Source organism: Anopheles bellator, chromosome 2 (assembly GCF_943735745.2).
Source record: "Anopheles bellator chromosome 2, idAnoBellAS_SP24_06.2, whole genome shotgun sequence".
NCBI classification, from domain to species: Eukaryota; Metazoa; Arthropoda; class Insecta; order Diptera; family Culicidae; genus Anopheles; species Anopheles bellator.
Window position 1 is genome coordinate 47,752,761 of NC_071286.1, and position 20,165 is coordinate 47,772,925.

The 20,165-nt window shown below is 42.5% G+C and overlaps 2 protein-coding genes across 4 annotated transcripts in view; both read right to left on the minus strand.

Annotated features, from left to right (window-relative positions):
* LOC131209211 (succinate--CoA ligase [GDP-forming] subunit beta, mitochondrial) overlaps positions 1 to 9,364 on the minus strand; it is a 10,949-nt gene extending 1,585 nt beyond the window's left edge. Inside the window, exons 1-5 of the mRNA XM_058202221.1 lie at positions 9,238 to 9,364; positions 8,868 to 9,047; positions 8,669 to 8,804; positions 8,495 to 8,594; positions 8,316 to 8,419 (exon numbers count right to left, since the gene is read on the minus strand). Of these exons, the coding sequence (XP_058058204.1) occupies positions 8,316 to 8,419; positions 8,495 to 8,594; positions 8,669 to 8,804; positions 8,868 to 8,930 (403 nt within the window). The 5' untranslated portion in view covers positions 8,931 to 9,047; positions 9,238 to 9,364. The remainder of the gene's footprint in view (positions 1 to 8,315; positions 8,420 to 8,494; positions 8,595 to 8,668; positions 8,805 to 8,867; positions 9,048 to 9,237) is intronic.
* A 2,450-nt stretch (positions 9,365 to 11,814) lies between these two features.
* LOC131212813 (tyrosine-protein phosphatase vhp-1-like) overlaps positions 11,815 to 20,165 on the minus strand; it is a 19,584-nt gene continuing 11,233 nt past the window's right edge. For all 3 annotated transcript variants that reach the window (XM_058206846.1, XM_058206845.1, XM_058206847.1), the window contains one exon: positions 11,815 to 14,384. In XM_058206846.1, coding sequence (XP_058062829.1) covers positions 13,573 to 14,384 — 812 coding nt within the window. In that variant the 3' untranslated portion in view covers positions 11,815 to 13,572. The remainder of the gene's footprint in view (positions 14,385 to 20,165) is intronic.

Here is a 20,165-nt window from a genome sequence, read left to right on the forward strand (position 1 = left end):
GGTTCGTCAGGGGGGTTTCAGGGGAATCGGAATCGTCAGAGGTTCGTCAGAGGTTCGTCAGGGGTTCGTCAGGGGTTCGTCAGGGGTTGGTCAGAGGTTCGTCAGGGGTTCGTCAGGGGTTCGTCAGGGGTTCGTTCGTTCGTATGTCTGTCTGTGCCGATTGATGCCATTGCAATCCAAGCGACATCCCAGGACAGGCTACGCCGTTTTTTGCAGACTTTCAAAAACATCATTCCGATGCGTTCCTTAAAAGCTTCTCTGTCGGTTTTAGATTTCGATCGAGATGGATTTATTGGACAGTCGGACTTGCTGAACGTTATCACGGCGCTGACCCGCAACGAGCTGACGGTTGAAGAGCATCAACAAATCGCTGAAAAAGTGATCGAATAGGCGGATGCGGATCGAAGAGGCGGATCGACACTAATGAAGAGTTTCAACTCGTTTGCTGGTTCCGCTTCGGCTTGATCTGTTTTGGAATGCGGAAAAATTGCCAGAGGAAGGCGGGCACGGACGAGGCATGTGGAAAAGCTCCAGGCGAGCTCCTAGGGCCACAAGTAGCTGTATTGGAAATTCGGAAAAGTAATAAATCTTGCATTTTTCGTACTCTTCGCAGAAGATTTGTGGCTTGGTCCCGGAACACGCTCAGACCACGGTGTGTGTTTAATCAGAATAAGTAGCCGAATTCGCTGACATCGAACGACGACGGAGGGTTTGAGCAACTTTTACCTTTCGGTCTGTGAAGTGGATTAATTTTGAGTGATTCCTGTAAGCAGAACCGCTTCTCATGTTTATCCTATCACACATATGGGACCCTAATGGATTATAACGGTTGGTTCTCGGTGAATGTCTTAAAATGGTTCTCGGTTAATGTCTGGTGAATGTTGGTACGCACGTAGTGAAAACAATCGATGTTTAGTTAAAGCTTAATGCACAGATTAAACGTTCACTTATAATGGTTAAAATATATTTATATTTTATCGTTGTGACAATGCTTTATTACGTTTCTGTCACGATGCTGCTGTAAAATGTAACTTGGTTACTGAAGCAATTGTCCTTTGAGGATACCAGCTACGATTAAGAAATGCGTTCAACTTCTAACCACACTTCACCGGCCGGTCCGTGAATCAAATTGATCGGATCAATTTTCAATGGCTGATTCGCTTCTCCGGTCGGAACACCAAAGCGATAGTGCTGCAACAGCATCGCCAATCCGAGTCGCGTTTGCAGCAGTCCGAAACGCATTCCGATACAAATCCGCGGTCCTTCCCCGAACGGAAGATAGCTGAAGCTTGGTTTCGATTCGAATCGTTCAGGGCGGAAAGCGAACGGTTCCGGGAAATGATCTGGATCATGCTGGAAGGCCAGATTTGGTACGATCACTCCAACGCCGGGCGGTAGCAGCTTTCCATTCGGTAGACGGTACGACTGGTTCGTGATGCGATGCAACGTTGCAACCGGGGGATAGAGACGAAGTGTTTCTAAAAAAAGAAAGACAATGATTCACCCGTTTAGTGTCCTCGTGACGGGCCCGTTCCTACCGTTGATAATCTTACCTGTCTGTAACCCGTCTGATTGTGCCTAAAAAAAATGCTTAAATTTCTAACTGTTCCTTGCCTTTCCTTCATAAACGCTCCTTGGGCGGGATGGAGGCTAGCGAACGGCACTGCAAGTAAAAATACATGTAAACATTGTTGTTCGTTAACATTTTTTTGTTTCGTAGCATTTTATCCGAAATACTCACCGATACCTGCCAGGGCTCCGATGCACTGAGGAGGTACATCTCGCACCTCTCGTTGGAGCATGTCGCACCCGGTTGTTGGACCTGTGTGCTCGCTTCTGCAATGATTGTTATAAAATGTTCTTATTTAATGTAAAAAATCTTATGTAAAAAATGTTACCGTCTTTATACGGGTCGGTCTTGGCACGCTGCTTAGAGTTCCAGAGAAACCTTTGGATTTTGTTCTTTATTTCCTCTGTGTATGCCTCCGTGGTTTTCTGGCCATCGTTGAACATTAGCATTGCTGCCAAAAAAAACGTTTGTGGCGTTCGGAAAGGTCACAAGAGCATACTTTTGTTTTCTCTTGAACCAGGTGCAGCGGCCGCTAAATGTCCGCTCCATAAATAAGTCCATGCATGCGCCAAATGCGGAACGGCGACTGCAGTGCAGCGCTACATTGCTTTTGTCTACATGAGCGGAAATGTAGCCGCAAAAGCAATGCACAAAATGCTCGGACGTTGCAAGCCGTTCCACATTTTGCAGATCTTCTATGGACTTAATGGGGAACATACGGGATCCGCGGACAGCTACAACCGGATCGCCGCCACGTTCGCCGCACGCCGCCACAACCGGATCGCAGCCAAGTTCGCCGCGCGCCGCCACAACCGGATCGCCGCCGCCGCCCATGAGAGTCTCTGGGGCTGGGTCCTGTACTGATTCTCCCATGAGAGTCTCTGGGGCCGAGTCCTCCGAGTCGAGAAGCAGCCGTTGGCTGATCTGTGGCTAGGGAAAAAGTAATTCATAATTGTATCGGGATGTGTTTTTATTAATCGTAGTTAACAGTAATGCATCATAACTTCAATTCATTAATTCAATTTTGATCCCTTCGTTCGATCAGCACCTACCGTCACTGACTCTTCACGGGGTCGTTCCCAAAATCGCCTGACAGGCGATTCCTCCTGTGTACATACAATACGAAGTTAATTCCGGTATAAACTTTCAGCACTTTTAAACTTTTTTATATTGGAATATTTACCTCATCAGAATCGCCCCAACTTGAAGTTGATCGGGCAACATTACATTGAACTTCAGTGACACCAGTAAATTCTTTGGGATCCACCGGGTGTTGGGGAAAATTCGGAATCTGTCACGGAAAAGTGCAATTTATATTATAAAAATGAATTTCTGTCCGTGTGCGGTTTATAGACTCCGACGGGTTACAACGGGTAGCGATCAGAGATTGGTAAGGGCAAAAGTTAAGCACAACACAAGATTCCAAAGATCAAAGCTAGTCAAGAAAAGTGATAACATTGATGTAGAACGACTAAAAGAATTGAGCGAAGAATTTGCAACAAAAATGAATGCTGAGTTGGAGGACATAGATAGCCAAAACAGTACATTGGACAATATGTAGTACAAGCAAAAGTTATGTTATGTTTAAGTTAAGTTTATGTTTGTGTTAAGCAGACGGTGGGGTGATGTAGACCGAACGAAATGAAACCCCACGCCGTACCATAGCCGGTTGTGTGACAGCAACGAGCGCTCTACCACCGGGGGCCCATTGCCTTTGGGGCGGAACAAAGTTCGCCGGGCCTGCTAGTTCTAATATATAGGGAACTCCTGAAAAATGGAGCTTGCCGTGAAGTGATGTGCATTTAGCACGAATCAGGAATCAACCTTCAAACTTACCTTCAAATTATCAAAACGGCTCTTCTTACGTTGAGGGGAGTCTGGCGCTTCTGGTTCTACAACTGACGCTTCTCTGAGCGCTTGGCGTTTGTTTTTATATTTGCGTTCCTTTCTACGTTTCTTTATATACACATTGCCGGATTCCCGCAATTCTTCGACATACTGCTCCAGGCTGCCGTGCTTAGTCGAGTTTGTATTGGTTTTTACTAAACTCATCATTATCGCAGTGCAAACTTTAGGCGTTGTCATTAGGGATTGCGCAATTTCCTCTAATGCCTGAGGGCGTAGTTTTTGTGGCAACAATTCGAGATTTTTTCCACGTAATATTTTCTTTGCTTTGTACGCTTCGTACACAGCCACCTGGCTCACCTCTTCTACGCCTTTCAGCTTAGGTTTCATATTAACGTAACTATTAATTAATAGTTATAGTAACACAGAACAATAACAGAGTAGTCTTCAAAATTCAAGAAAAACACATCAAATACTAAGGTACACTAACGAACAACACCTGGAAAAGAATAGGTACAAAACTTTCTCAAAAATAATGTGGAGAGGCTTTAGCCGTGCCCATTCGGAAATCAACTTCGATGTATCACGAAATCAATTTCTCAATAAACGCAATTTTATTTAAAAAAATAAGAAAAAAAAAACTGCTATGCACCACAAATTCGTATTTTAGTACTGTGTTTAGATCGGCGTGACGAGACCATCCGTTGGTGGACGGTCGGGCGGACGATTGATTCCTCAGCTGACGAAACGAAATATTTATTTTTGATTGACGGTCTTAAAAGGAATACGTCTGACCTGCTGGGAGATTATTGAGAAACTGTTCTTCATCATTTTTAAATACGCGGATAAACTCTACAAATGAGTACTTGATGACGAGGTCGCTACATTATCCCCCTTCTAGCCGATTCGCCAGTCTAAAAAATCTTCGGCGGAAGAAAAATCTGGCGATTCAGGCGATACTTGTTGTTAGACTAGTCTAAGTAGCGTTGTGGAAATCGTACATGTCGACCGGATCTAGTAGACCTCGCCGATACTTCTGGTAGTGTCGAATCCGGTGGCGGTACTGGTTAGTTACTTTTTCTGGTTAGCGAACGTAAAACACGAAAATGCCGAAGCGACCGCGACCAACGTACCATGATGTCCCCGCAACCGACGGAAACGATAGCGACGTAGATCTCTCCTTTGCCGATATGATGGCCATTCCCTCTGTTCGGCTGAGTGAAAACGAGCTAAGCACTAGGCGCAGTTTTTTGCACAGTCTACATCGGATAGTTGGCACAATAACGAATGCACCCGACGGAATCGTGCACCAAATATCGGTTGCTCTAGAGCCGTTAGTTCCCGGGATAGTAATGAACACGCAAAGCGTGTTCCCTGAACAACCGGAGCTAAACTTTGAACCACGCCAAACAGCGAATGGTACTTACTGGCATCGGGGATTAGGTAGGTAGTAACCGATAATTATTGTTATACAAAGCAGAAAAACGTCCACTCTCGGTTGTACATATGCATTTCAGCAAACGGCATCATTGCTAATTATTTGCCAACCAACACCAACGTCATCGAATATGACCTTGGAATCGACGAAGTGCCTCTAAGAGGTTTTGAAACACCCCACGGATGGCCGGAAAAAATTTGGGCCATCATGGCCCGAATTTGTTACCCCGAAGGAGTAATGGGGTGGACATTCGTGGTGGGTACGTTTTTCGGGAACATGCCGACGTGCAGCGAGCTTCTTGAGGAGGTCGCCCAGGAGGCGACGCGTTTACGCCTCCAGCACTTGGAAATACAAGGGACAACGAAAGAAGTGATACCTCGCGCAGTGATCACCGACGCACGTGCGAGGAGCTTTGTGAAAGACACAGTTGAAAGCAACGGATTTTACGGCTGCACGCGGTGTACCGTAAAAGGTCATATAAACTGTTCGAATGCCCGGACGGCCGTTTGTTTTTGCGATTGGCGAGACTGCCCTCCACGAACACGGTCTCTTTTTGTCGCCGAGGAGCCCGGCGAAGAGTACGTCCGAAAAGAGAAACAGCCCACGCCGTTGGCTGATTTTTTAAATGACGTCGTACACGACGTGATAATCGGCAACGATAGAAATTTGTTGCACATCGGAGTTACAAGGTATTTTATTCGGGGGTATATCGATGGAAAAGGAAAAGTGGATGCCATCGAAGTCAACAAAGTTTGCAAATTTGTTGACGCACTTAGCATTGTCCGGTTGCCCGAGGAACGAAAACAATTTGGGACTAAGATGAATTGTTGGGACCATGCCAGTTGGGGCTCATTCTTAGACTTGATAGGCATCATAGTTTTAGGCGGAGTTATACCGCCGGAAGCATTCAAAAACTACTGTCGGCTTCATTTTGCAGTAGCCATCTGCAACAACCGACGTTTTTTCGGTTGCTTGCATTACGCGCAACAACTATTTGAAGAGTTCGAAGCCAACCATCATACGCTCTTCGGGCATGTAACGGGAAACGTCCATGCGTTAGTACACCTGGTGCCGGAAGTAAGATATTTCGGACCTCTTCCGTTGCAATCCGCTTACCCTTTTGAAAATTTTCTCAAAAATCTGGTGCCCACACTTGACCAAACCAGAGCCACGACGCCTCACAAACAAATATCGTATACGCTGTGGCGTCGGGAGGTGCAGTCAAGGGTTCCAACTCCGGTTCCTCCGCCAACTTTACAGAATGTCGAAGCCCGTCGCATAAATATAAGGGAAAATTTCGCTTTGGTTTGCCACCACGGTTCCCACGAAGCGGACTGCTGGTTTCTGGCAAAGCGTTCTGGCGAGGAGAACGTCCAGGTCGTCAAATTTGTAACAGGCAACCAACATCGGGGGCAAGTGCGGGGGCAACGTCCCAACGATCAAAGCCGCAAATACAAACACCCGGGCCGGCGTGTTCCGCAGGAGTTGAACGTATTTCAAACCAAAGACAAACACAGCCTCGGAGAAATTGAACTGTTTACATTTGACGAAATAATTTGTAAACTGTTTGCTTTTTCGGTAAAAACAGCAGCAATTTTTGTACCCTTGCCGGAGTCGTTTGCAAGGCGTTTTGATGGCAGGGTCAAGTCCGGAAAGTGTTGACTATGGCCCTACGAGGACGGAAGTGATATCACACGAGAATTCCCTACATCCTGATTGTTTTGGCTGATGCGTTGGACGACAGCAGCTGAGAAAGTAATGACGACGTCGAACCGCAAAGCGCTCTTGACTCCAGCACTTCCAACCTTACTGTAAATCGTATCGAAATTTTACAAGCTAAACTCAAACAATGTTTCCACACCGACAACCCTAAACATGCGTTTCTTTTGGAGAGGCGCTCTTCGTGCGATATTCCGTTTCTATCGATTCCTTTTTTATTTAGCGCCACATTTCCTTTTTGCAACGCGCCGCATTGAACAGCAGTGAGTACCATGAACCTGCAATAGTAATTCCTTCCTCCGTTGATGTCCTCCTTGTCTCATGTTGCTTCTTTGTCTTTGCCAGGTTGCGTGGAATGAAAAATATCTACATCTTCGGAACACCGGCCACTAGTGTGATTGCAATTGGTTCGAAAGACTTCGACATCTACTTGCTGGCTAGCGAGCTGAATAGTTTGGGGTGGAATTTGAATTCCCTCCAGTTTCCCCCTGGGTAAGGTGTCTTGATGTGTAGCTTGCAACGTAGTGCTTGTGCTACTTGTGCTTTATTTCGGATTCTGTGACTCAAATCTGTCTTCTTTTTAGAATACATATCTGTGTGACGTACATGCACACGCAGTCCGGTGTGGCGGACAAATTTGTCGAAGACGTACGCTCGAAGCTAGCCGACATCATGCGTAACCCTTCCAAGCCCGTCGAAGGCAAGATGGCCATATACGGTGTGGCACAGTCTGTGCCGGATCGTGAGCTGATTGGTGAATTTACCCGATGTTTCATCGATTCTTTGTTTTATACGCCGGTGGACAAGCTGGCCAAGTAGAGGATAGCTACCAAGGAGGACGTACAACCAACATTACCAATCATGAAACATCACAAATGCACGAACAGCAATTACAGTTGATAAGATTAATGTTGTACCAACACAAACCAAAAGATTTCGAAAAATAGATGTGGCCTTATTTCATCTTAATGTGGTATTGGTAATGAGATAGTAGATTTTCAATCACCATGAGAATGAAATCATCTTGCCCAGGTATTTTGGCTAACTCACCGACCATTGCTGGCCTTTTTTATTTCGCTACAATCTGGTTTTTCCTCAATAAGCTCCAAGAGCTCCATTTTTCACATCGCCGAAGCTGTCCGTTGTCGAATGAAAACAGGGTTTACGCTTAAAAACGATGAGCAAAAAAGTGGAGTAAAATGAAGGATGGTGTTTCCAGCACGCCCACCACCGATGACCGCATAACGTTTTCACTATTATGCCATTAGGCTTAGCGGACTTGCGTAAGCCATGGGCCGCACGGAGGGATGTGGCTGAAACGTGAGATACGAAAAAAAACGGAAAGATACGGCGAAATACGCTTCTAATGACCGTGCACACTTACCACCATAGGCATAGTTCTTGTGCAATTTGTTCTGATTTTTGTACCAATCTAGTAGACTCTTCATAAACTCCAATGTGACTTTTCCGTCCTCCAGTTTAGGTCCATTGTAGTCGTCTATGGCTGTGCAGTGAAGAAAAATAAAAAAAGGGGGTTACATCGAGTCGATAGCAATATCGGTCCAACGCTTACAAGCAAACTCTAGATCTCGGCACATTTTCGCAACCGTCTTTTCCTGTTGCTCCACGGAGATGGCCTTCTCGAAGGCAATCTTGTTCACCATCTTCTTACACTCCGTGTACTTGTCCTGTGCGTCTTTCGAGCCCGGACACCGCTTGGCCACGAACTCGAAATCTGCAAGTCCGCCACCATTACCTTCTTCACGAGGATACCATCTTTTGGGGTCTGTTTCGTAATTAGTCTATGGCCAACCATTTTCTCCACGAGTGGCAAAACTTCCGACCGACTGGAAGAGTGTATGAAATAATAATAGTGGCATAAGCAAAACTAGCTGCCATAGATATTTTGAGAAGTTACCTACTTTTTCGTTATGTGTACTCCCCCCTTGAATCCATTATCAAAATAACCTTTGCCGCGGCCGCCGGCTAGAATTTGCGCTTTTACAACGTACTCTTTTACATCTGGAAAGGTGAAGATATTTGCGCTTATAAAATATTCAGAAATACAACAAAATATAAAAGAACTATGAACTTACTAAAGCCGCTCAACAGATCCGCATCCTGCTTGCCTTCAAGAATGCGGAAGTTTTGTATAGCAACGCCACTCTCTTCCAGGAGCTTCTTGCTCTGATATTCCAACAAATTCAAATATCGTTTGGGATTCTTGTAGACCTTTGGGTGAAAAATAAGCGTTCCGAAGAATAGAGCTAAATTATGAATGTACTTGATACTTACTGTATGCAGATTTGGCCTGATCAAATGGGGATACACTTTGAGCAAAAAAGTTAGTGAAGCCATTCCGTGGCGTGCACTGCGAGTGATTTCTTATCTCGTGTCCGCAGAGAGACTTCGTAGTTGTGCTTGCTCGTCCTCTCCGTGTTACACTGGAATGATCTTCGCACCTTATGCACTAGCCTGGGCCGAAAGCAGAAAGATTACAGAATGTTAGATTAGATTGCGGCCGTGTTTAGGGCAATAGGAGCAACATCATTTCTATGCATAAGCATAAACATTTGGGTACTTTTGTTTCATGTTGACTAATACGGCATGGTTTGCAAACGATGTCAATAGACAATGGGTAATGTTTTTCTAGGAAACGCGTTACCTGTTTTCTATTCTAGACAACTCGTCTTTTACAGTTGCAGTGTTTTGAATGCAATCGAAAATTGGAGGCAATCGAAGATTGGAAAATAATATTGCCTTGTGTTGTTTTGAAAATATCTTGGTAAAATGTTGGCAGAAAGAACCGGCAATAAAGATTTCCGTATTTCGAACTGTCAGCTGCAAGATCTCCTACAACATCGAAAAAGTTTGGACGTTTCGTTGGCATTCAAACACGCCGTTGGCACCCAACGAGAGAAATGAAAATCGAATTATGAATTGAATCAATGCGATGAAGCTATTTTCGAATAACGTAAAAGAAAGAAAATTGTTGATTTGCTCTCTTCGGTTATGCTTTTGCGAATTTAAAAACGTCACTGCCATCGTCCGAAAAATTCGTTTACAAAGCATAGTTGTGAACAAATATGCACTGCTTTCTTATATTTCTTGAACACAACGCCGCAATGAAGTTTCAATGTAGGGCCTTAGACAAATGAGCTGAAAGGACGAATCTGTCCTTTATCAAATTTTGTAAATACTGCATAATTTTTAATCATGATTAGAAAAGTATTTGATTATTTGAGTATTTGTGTGTGAGATTCATTTTCAACAGACTTTGGTTCAATTAACGATGTTGTTACAAATTTCGTTACACTAGGGGGCTACACGAAGCGTGAAAACTAGCGTAAAACTAATTTGTAATGTCAAAACGTTTACGCTTCGTGTGGCAGCAAAAATATAAAAACGAAATGCGAAACGTGTTTACGTTCGTGTTTTTGGTCCAAGAAAATAGAAATCGAAGAGATATTAATTGATTTCTGAATTTTTTTATCTGTTTTTTCCGATATTGTTGCTATACCAGCAAATAAGAACATAAATTATCCTCTGTTTGTAAGCAAAGCGTATAAAAAAATAATTACGCTCGGGTTTACGCCTCGCGCGAGCCGTAAACGTTTTGACAACGCCGCAGCAGTTTGGCATTAATCGTTAATGTCAAAATCATTACGTTACGCTTGATGTAGCCCCACAGACAGACACACATTAGGTTTTTTCCTACCGTTTTCATTTGGGATTGTGTAGGAAAATAATTTGAACAATGTATATAAGTTATGTTATAGATGTTATAGAACAATGTTATATAAAAGAAAGTCGCAGAGTGTTGGTTGGAATGCTTATAACTCAAGAACGGCTAAACCGATTTGGCTGAAAATTGGTAGGGAGGTAGCTTAGAACCCAGGGCTACACATAGGATACTTTTACTCCGGCCGAGTCACAATAATCTAACAAAACCCATTGTTTTTCTTCATAGTGAGACGGTATATTTCACGCTCTCTGCTCGACTAAAGCTAAACAGAGCACGCAACAGCAAACAACTGTTGGCTTCTCTTTCTCGCTAATGCAGCGTCTCCTCCTCCCAAGTAAAAATAGCCCCCCACACGCTTTCACACGGTCGCGTGAAAGGGGTTGGGGGGCTTTTTCCCTTCTCGAGAAAGGCCAGACAGAGAGCGTCACTACAAGCAAAGGTTGAGCGAGTTTTCAGCGAGTCTCTCTCTCTCTCATTCTCGCGAAACTTTTGATTGTTACTTAGCTGTCATTGTTATAACTGTCAAAATCTATTCAAACAATCCGCGAACACAGCGTAGTGTCGTAATACTGGACAGTGAATAAAAAAACATCTTACTCTCCCTTAAGACGGTCTTAAGGCGACCAAGACGGTCGAGTCTTTCCCGACAAAGCCGTAATGCAAAAAGGATGCGAAACATCGCGAATACAATGACTGAAGAAGAACATACAATTGCCCGTGAAACGGCTCGGTTGGCAGCGCGAAATCGTCGAGCAAAAAATAGAAATCAACAAGTAGATAATTTTCGACGAGATGCTGATGCTGTCCGCTCAGTGGTTGTTCTCATTCCGAAGATCCCGATGAGTTTAAAAAACTTCAATTTCCGATTTGTCTTGCATTCACTATGGCCATTAACAAACCACAAGGCCAATCATTGAAAGTTTGTGTATGAATTGGGAAAACCAATGTTTTTCCCATGGTCAATTACATGTGGGATGTTCACGGGTCGGAAGAAAATCTGCGTTGTTTGTTCTTGCGCCTGATAATAAAAAATGTAGTGTATCACAAGGTGCTTAACTGAAGAAAAAAGAAAGCCTAGAAAAGCATGTTAATGTTAATCAATGTTAATCTTTGATGCTCTCTGTAACAGTTTGTTTTACGGACGGGGTTGTTGGTGCCGCGCCAACCCCCGGTCACGCCGGTATCGGGAATCGAAACCATAGCGGGTTGTGTGGCAACCGGTCCCGGAATTCGAACTAAGGGCGGCTGCGTGAGAGCGACGAGCGTTACCGACTGTTCTATCAGCGGGGGCCATTGCCTTTGGGGCGGAACAAAGTTCGCCGGGTGTGCCATTAATTTAAATCACAAATGAGATGAAAAGAAGGTAAAACTATTCAAATTTGAGTTTTTTTTTCTTTCAATCTGGTTCATTTTTCTTGTTCATGAAATATGGCTCGATAGGCAAGTGCAAGAAGAACAGATCAATGTGCCTGTTTTAGTCGGATGAAAGCTTTGTGTACAATTTCCTTTTATTTCCACTATATTCTTGTGTTTTCCAAGTTCAACTCTCAAATACGCTCGTCAGTTGTAAGGTTTACAGCAATTGCAATGAAATAGTATTCAAATGAATTGAAAATAATGTTAACATTCGGTACATATTATCATTAATAATAATCGGTGCCCTTGTGGGTTATATTTAACTTAGCAAATAAGACTAGCATTTGTTTTTCTGTGTTGTTGGAACTTTGAAGACTATTAACGTCAATCAAATATAACACAATCAAACCCAGGTTTGTGTGGGGTACGTTTTTGATATCGTCGTCATTGTCGTTTTTTTAAACGAATGTGCTACTGTTTCTTTTTTAGTTTTGTGACATCGGAATAGTTGGTCCTATTGATTTTGATTCTGAACAACATATGATTCAGTTTTCGTTACAAGTATATGGATGTTTGATTGAAGGTTGCTCGGCTTAAATATATTCATCGTGCTCGTGTTGATACAAACCCTGTACATCAACCGTAAGGTACGCTTTTATATTACATATCTTTGCTATGCTACTGTTTCCATTTTATTTATACTTTACTGCTAGACTGTATCATCTATCTATTGTCGATTGTTCTCTATTAATTTATGGTTCATGTAGTGCATTCAGATATCAATACATCGCGCGTTGCCGGAAGGGACGAGGAACTGAGAGACTGATATAAATATTTTGTTCAATTTGGAAACTAAATTGCTGACCAGGATTGTGGAGCGGTTATGGCTTCATTGATTGTAAATTAAATGCATCTGACACGGGTGAGTTGCTCTCTTATTTTACAAAAGAGTGAAGTTTAGAGTGTATAACCTTTATTGTTTTCAAATTTATGCAAAACTGCCAAGAATCTGTCAACTACTGCCTATAAGAATAAGTCTCTGTTACTAAATTTAGTTTTTCCTCATACCTAATTCTGTATCAGCTAACCACGGGTCGAATATTTTTTGTAACTCCAACGTGTGAGTGTTTTTCCATTACAATTGCACAACTAGTTCATTTACGATGGCGCACGTTGTTCGATATGAGTTTTACTGGCATTACTTTTAAGCCGCATTAGTTCTCCCTTTTGTTAGTCAGGCAAGATATAATCAATTCATGTATGAAGTTACCAAATCGATACAACGAACACATACCAGGAAATCACGAAACAAGATATAGTCTACATCAAACACAATATTTGGCTAGAAAACTATAAAATTAGGTAGCCTTAACTTAGGTATCTGAAACTGTTAAAATGTACGGAGGGTGTAGATTGTGAGTCATCACAAAGTGTAGAATTATTTACATTTAAAAAAACGTTATAGTGGTAAGCTGTTGATGGTGTCTACAGCTTACTTTTACGGAAGATGAACAACGGAACGACCGTTGTCGGTTGAAAGCAGAGTTTGCGATTGTGCTTCGTACATGGAACAATTTTATCACACGGATTTCTAAGCATATGCACGCAACCTTAACTACCATCTATTTTTCTTTTGTATCCGGTTCACATACTATACTGTCTGCAAACAGTGGTTCATTTTGGTCATCTTTGTCCGTAAGAGCAGCATCGAAAATATTTGATAACTCACGAATCCTTCCGAATCAACTCTTTCATGCGTATTTACGCAACAGAAGTACGCAACGTTTAGTTTAATTAGGATCTCTTCCGCTAGCTTATCATTAACTCACTTATACGAGTGACTGTAGGACCTCGATGAACTCATTTCCGCTAGGCATTGGCTCGCCGCTAGAAACGGAGTCAAGATGCATTGGTGCTGCGCTCGTGCATACAGCATGCAGCAATGTTGGAAGGTCTGGCACTGCCGAAGGTAGAGTTCCTAACACCCGTATGGCTACTGCTACTGCAGATGGGTTGCATTGGCGTAATACCAAGCGTTGGTGATGGAGTCGAGGAAGAGGAGGACACACGGGACGAGACAGTCGAAGAGGAGGAAGATAGTGACGATGGCGACGACAACGAGGGCGAAGGTGGTGATGAAGTTGGTGAGGTCGGCAGTTTCAGTGTTAGTCGTGGCGGGAACCGAATTCCGTTGAAACCGTTGCGAAAACCGCATGGTAATCTGGCCCTACTGCCACTGCTGCTGCAGCTACTACTGCTGGTGCCAGAGCTGGTTGAACTGTTGCTGGCAACACTGCAGCCGCTGTCTCGGTTGTTGTTTTTACAGTCCTCGTTATCGCCTCCATTGTTCCCGTGAGTAGACAGTTCATCGTTTCCATTGGGCTGGCGGCGTGTTGTCACCTCACTTAAGGAGTTGTACTTGCTACAGTTGTCGATCAAGAAGAATGGTGGCTGGCTGGGCGATATGATCGGTGATGGTGGCGGTGGTTCTAGCTTCCCGTCCGCTATTAGGTTTTGCTCCAGTTCCAGCAGCTGCCCCATAAAGTTAAGGTTGGGAGAAATAATCGGGCGAGCCCGCTTAACCAGCTGATAAGCTTCTAGCAGTGATAGTTCCTTGTAGCGCATTACATACGCAATCGCAATGGTGGCACTGCGACTAATACCCGCTTGACAATGTAGTAGTACGGTGGATTCCTTTTTCCGCGCCTCCTCTGGTAAAAATAGAAATAGAAACAAAAGCAAATTTATGTTAGATTGCCAGTCATATTCGAACACTAGGCACTGTTCAACTTCGAAAAAGGTGTGTTGCCAGTTACAACTCGATACTTGATACTTCATACTTTTGTAATTTTTTCGACTCATGTATTTTGCTACAAAAGTGCAGTTGGTAGTTATTTGTGTGTCAAATTGAAGTGAATGATAACGAAATTTACTGCAAAAAATTACTTAAACGGGAGGATGACTTGCCCCGTGTAGCACTCTCACCAGTGTAACTGAGAAGATCTTATTTTCCATCTATCAAGGAACTATAACGATCGTCATCGACCTGAAGCGAGTGTAGGCTATCGTAAGCTTTAAAGGGATGTCGCATCTCACAACTGAGTGCAAATCACAATACAATATTTATTTTAAAAACGACATGATTTGCGGTCTTCTTTGTGTTAGAGTTTTACTGTGCTTTAAGTTTTCGCCATTATGAGTAACTTAAGATGCCTTAACCGTGTTTTTTTCTGGAATCAACGGAATGAGAGTGACTCACCATGGCTATCTCATAGAGTATTGTTTCTTTCTGAACAGGATACAGAATGGTGAGTGAGAGAATCACTCGAGATGCCTCATACTATTAAGTGACTGAATGTTCGCTGCATTTGATCGCATGCCGTCCGCGCTGAATATTGCACTGATCACGCGCATATCAGGCAGTGAGGAAAAGATAGTCAAATGAAGGTACTTAAAAGCAATTCATCGTGATACTCTTCATTTAGTAATCGGACGCAAGTCGCTTGAAACCATCTTTAAAATGTGAGATCTTGTTTTGGATTTTTTTAAATCAAATTGAGAAAAAACAAAACTGCGCAAATGTTAAATCAATACTCGTGATTCTTGTCTCCTATTAAAACCATTCTATGCTAAAAAAAATTAATCATAAAACAAGAGCGTTCCGGGCAATAAACGTTTCCTTCAATTCGTGCAACATTTATTGAGGAACACATCACGTCACCATCGTCAACATTTTTGGGGCAAACGGTTTCGAAATTCAAATGACCTTGTAGTATGTCGGATTGGCACTACAGCGTAGACAAAACGTTTTATTGTTTGTCCAACGATTGGTGTAGCGCGCGTGACTCATTTCAGACAACTACTCGGTTAGTCGTCAGTGGAATCATCGTACATCGTATACTACTTTGAAAAATACGAGCAAACACACCTTTCAAAGCGTGATCACAAACAGTCGACCGAGGCATAGTAGATGATTGTACTATTTGCTACTTTTCTTCGTTTGTCAAATGCATTTTTGTTTTATTAGTTGTACGTCATAATGCGGGATTTTGCATATGCAATTGCTTCTTCATAAATATTCTGCTACTTCTTTTACAAAAAATACCTGGTACACATAAAATCTATTTGTTATATCAAATATAACGGTTCCATTCCATACCAGTTTTTCGGAGGTAAAAATATACCATCTGAACCATCAGATTTGAAATCATTGAAGCTTTCAGCACCGTTTATGTTGCGTGTAACGACCACGTTAAGCAGCAACACCGATTGAAAAGTTATTAAGAAGTTGTAATTCTGATTGTTGATGTTGATTGAAAATGAATTCTGAGTCATACATCGTTTTGTTGTTTCCAACTGCTAGGGATCGATCGCGATAATTACAACGATTGCTCACTATTTGCTATATATCCCTTGAATTCTTCTATAATCGGTGTACATGAATGTGTATTTCTACTGATCTCTACAGTTCATTAATTGATGGTTCTGCAACTAGACCAAACGCAAACTTGTAAAAGACGTACTCAGCTAGGAGACATTTGTCTTTTGTCAAGTAGCTTATTTTTTAATTGATATCATCTCTCTTCTAATTGGATCAAATTGGAAAAAGTTACGCGAAAGATAGACGATGATTCTCGCACCTTACCGTTACACTGCATTTGATAGTTAAATTGAAATAGATTTTATCGCAGAAGCGGGCATTTCGTACGTACAAATAAACAAGAAGAACACACAAACGAGAACACACAAACGAGAAGAAAATGACACGCATAAGTTGCTAATGAACAACGTTCTTGAGAAAGAGCCGGGAATATTTCGTAACGGTTACAGGTACACAAATTAGTATAGTTTCAGATATTTTTCCAGAGCAACAGATGAGAAAATATTAGCGTACTAATTGGAACAATCTGGATTATCAGACTTTTTTGCTTCCTTGATTTGATAGGGTGAAGAATTTTACAAACCGCAAGCGTTGAAAAATTTTATTATCACGCTAATTTGTTTCACTGTAGGCAAACACGGAAGCCATTCAGAAAGGATAGTCCTCAACAAAATGAGCTAAAACGAAATATGCTCATCCAATAACCCCAGCGAAATTGATCAACAACTGATTAGCCGCAAGACTTTCCAATGACATTGGTAGCTCCAGTAAAATGTAAGTTAGTCGATCCTGATGTGTCGTTTTGCCATATACAGTATGCTTGGGGCTTCTATCAATACCAAGGGACTTTCGATGCTATAGAACTCTATAGTCACAGTCATCGACTATCGACCATTGTACACAACCTTTGTCGGGAGATGGTGTAAGATTGTGGTCGTTATTGCTGAGTGGAAACCATAGCTTGAAGCAAGTTGACTAACCAAGCTGATGAGTCACGTAGGCCTCACAATGCTTTGATTCACACTTGAGTCAATAATCCTTATCTCAAAGATCGACAATGTCAAACGGAATGTGTTGTAGTTTAACTTATGATGTGCAAAGCTTATGCCCTGACTCATCCCGTTCGTGCTCTGTGTCGTGCTCAGTATCATGTTATGCTATTGTAAAGACCCGAAAAATATATCGAAATTTAAGGGATAGCTTTTTATCTTGGTTTTGAGCAGAATTCAGCATGATTTAAATTCAACAGATGGCGCGCCTAGTGCGTTAGAGTACGTCTCGACCGCTTGAATTTCTCGTTGTAATGAAATATGTTGTAAATGGTCGAAACTTGGTGATGCTAGAGCGAGTGATGACTGTAAACAAATAGTGATGCCCCAAGCTCGAATTCACATGAATCCAATAACCTACCCTAGAGAACATGCTATTGAAAAAAAAATGATTCAACCACGTTCGAAAAAAGGATAACTGTTACACCAGCCAACGGTTGCCGTATCTTCCAAAATTACGAAAAAAATGAGTCTGTTACGGGGATAGTAGCATAGAACGTTTCGCCTAGTTTGCTACGCGACATGTGTAAAGTCTGCAAGTAACTGAAAAACTGAAAACTGAATTGCTTCCATGACCACCTGAGCAATAGATAGCAACACGCGTTACCAGTAAGAGGTTAGGACCCGCTCTCATATCAAGGGTGCAGTTGATCAAGTACAGTGACAAATACTTTTCACTTTGACGGAAACATACCGGACGAGGGTGACCTGTTAGGCGCACGCTTTCGAACAGACTTCATACATCGGTTATAGGGTGACTCTGCCCACTCGTATAACAAACACTTCCCTATCGGTCGCCTCCTGTTATCGTTTGTGTGAACAAAAAACAAAACGTAGATAAAGTACTCATTGTTAGACAAAATGCTTAACCTGTCAAAGGGGCAGTATTGATCTTTCTACTTCGTACAGTTTCTTATGTTCAAAGTGCGTCAGGTTCACAATTTGTTTCATTTGCGATTCGGAGTTGACAGAAATCTGCGGACATTATATTATGGCCTCCTTTAATGAAGCATTTAATTCACTTTTTTAAACAAGCCTGACAAGACAACATAAAAGACTAGAGAAATGTTATGCTATTTAAGGATTCATGCGTTGTTTATAAAATGGTTGTAAATATACAATACAATCCTGACGAGTCCAATTGGCTGTTGTTAGGTGTTCAATGGTTTGATATTTGTTATCATCATCTTCAGCAAATCTACCGTAACCTCATCGTCGTCCTACATCTCCAGCGGACTTCATCGGGAAGAAATGCGCCTATTTACTGTCCAACTATTACCCATGCGGTACTCACCTCTATCCCGAGCCCACCCATGATGCTAAAATGTGTACACACGAGCTTACGAGCCGGCAAACTCGTAGTTCGTGCTTTTGGTGAAGCCGTTTATCGCCGTTCATGTAAATTGTGCAAAAAAACAACAAGCATCAGCGTCAGGCAACGGACAGGACAGAGTAAAAAAAGTAGAAAACAAAGCGTCTATCCCGTCGACATAGAAGCAGGATGGCTAATTCACAAGCTGGGACAATCGAGAGCCATCTAGAGGTTGCTGTAGATTCCTTTTTTCAGGCGTCGTTCGCATCTTATCGGCTGCCTGTTATTGAGTAACTGGACAAACACCGCCAATTGTGAGTTACACGGCGTGAAACTGCTATCAAGTAGAGCATTCAACGCCAAACAACGTAAAATAATTTGCTGCTGGGGATGTGATAAGGTTTCACAGCGCAGCCAAAAAAATCCTTCATAACATTTCACCCTATAGGAAACAAGCACACTGTTAACAGATGCGTAAACACACTCGCCCCCCGGTGCCGTATTCCCTATGGCGGAAGGATTTTTTTGCCGCAGGTTAATACTGCACATATCATCCTTCGCATCCGGTGCAGAAAAACTTGCGCCGTGCACCGGGTAGGTTTGATCGCAAGCGTGGAGGATGCGCAATTCAAATGGTAAACTTTGGATAAATTGAGAATAAATATTTAGATAGTGGATAGTGTGGATAGTGCTAAATCTTATTGCTTTGCGGTACACACAGATTTACTGCAGAACATTTTCCTGCAGTTCAAGCCCCGCGCCTAAAATCATTAATGCAGATAAGAAGGTATTTTTGAAGAAATTCATTATGTAGGGGCGTTTGTCTAATATTAGCTAAGTGGTTTGAAGATATACTAGGAAGAAACAGTAACACAAGTTTATAAGAATATAATATAGATGAATAAGAATTGTGTAAAACTTGGGAGCCGTATGAATTCCTTTTAATTCATGCTCATACAATAATGTAAAGATTGCTTTGATGTTCACAATCGAAAAATTAGAAATAAGACTGAGCTGATATGAGCATGAATGCCTTTTTATCTCCTTAATACTCTGCGTTGTTCACTTTTCAGCCATCTGTTCTTGGCGCTAAAAAATGCGATAGATCAAAACGCGACGGTTATTCGGCTACCGTTAACTACGACTGGTCGGATATCGTGGTGTGATCAGTTGCACCTAACGAACAGGAAATATCTTCCCGAACCACGTGAACGGAAAGAAACAGACATTCACCGACGGCGTCGCCATCTATTATTATTGTTAGCGCTCAATTATAACCCTATACATATCACACGCATCACCACTACCAGCGATGGTGTTGGATCTTGCAATGCAACCACGCCAGACACAAAACCTCGTCGCGGCCGTTGAAACCCTCGCGGCGCAAGCATATTGCTCGAAATAGTTCATAATTGATCTGCGATGATTCATCGCGTATATTGCGCACTTGCAATGCGTTGATGCAGGATAGTAAGAGAGCGCAACAGGAGAGAGAGAGAGAGAGAGAGAGAGAGCGAAAGAAGGAGAGATGCGAGAAGAAAAGGGAAGCACCATTGAGAGCATGAGCAAGACTGTTAAAGAGAGAAAGGAAAAGCATGCTGAGTGTTGTAAACACCGTCATGTGGAGGACTGTGTGGCGCACAGTGGGACCCATTCGACCAACTGTCGTTGATTTTTAATTGGAATTGGCCGACACTTCCTTGTGCCACTGAAACTAGCAACGTACCTGTTATTTTTCGATTTATAGCAC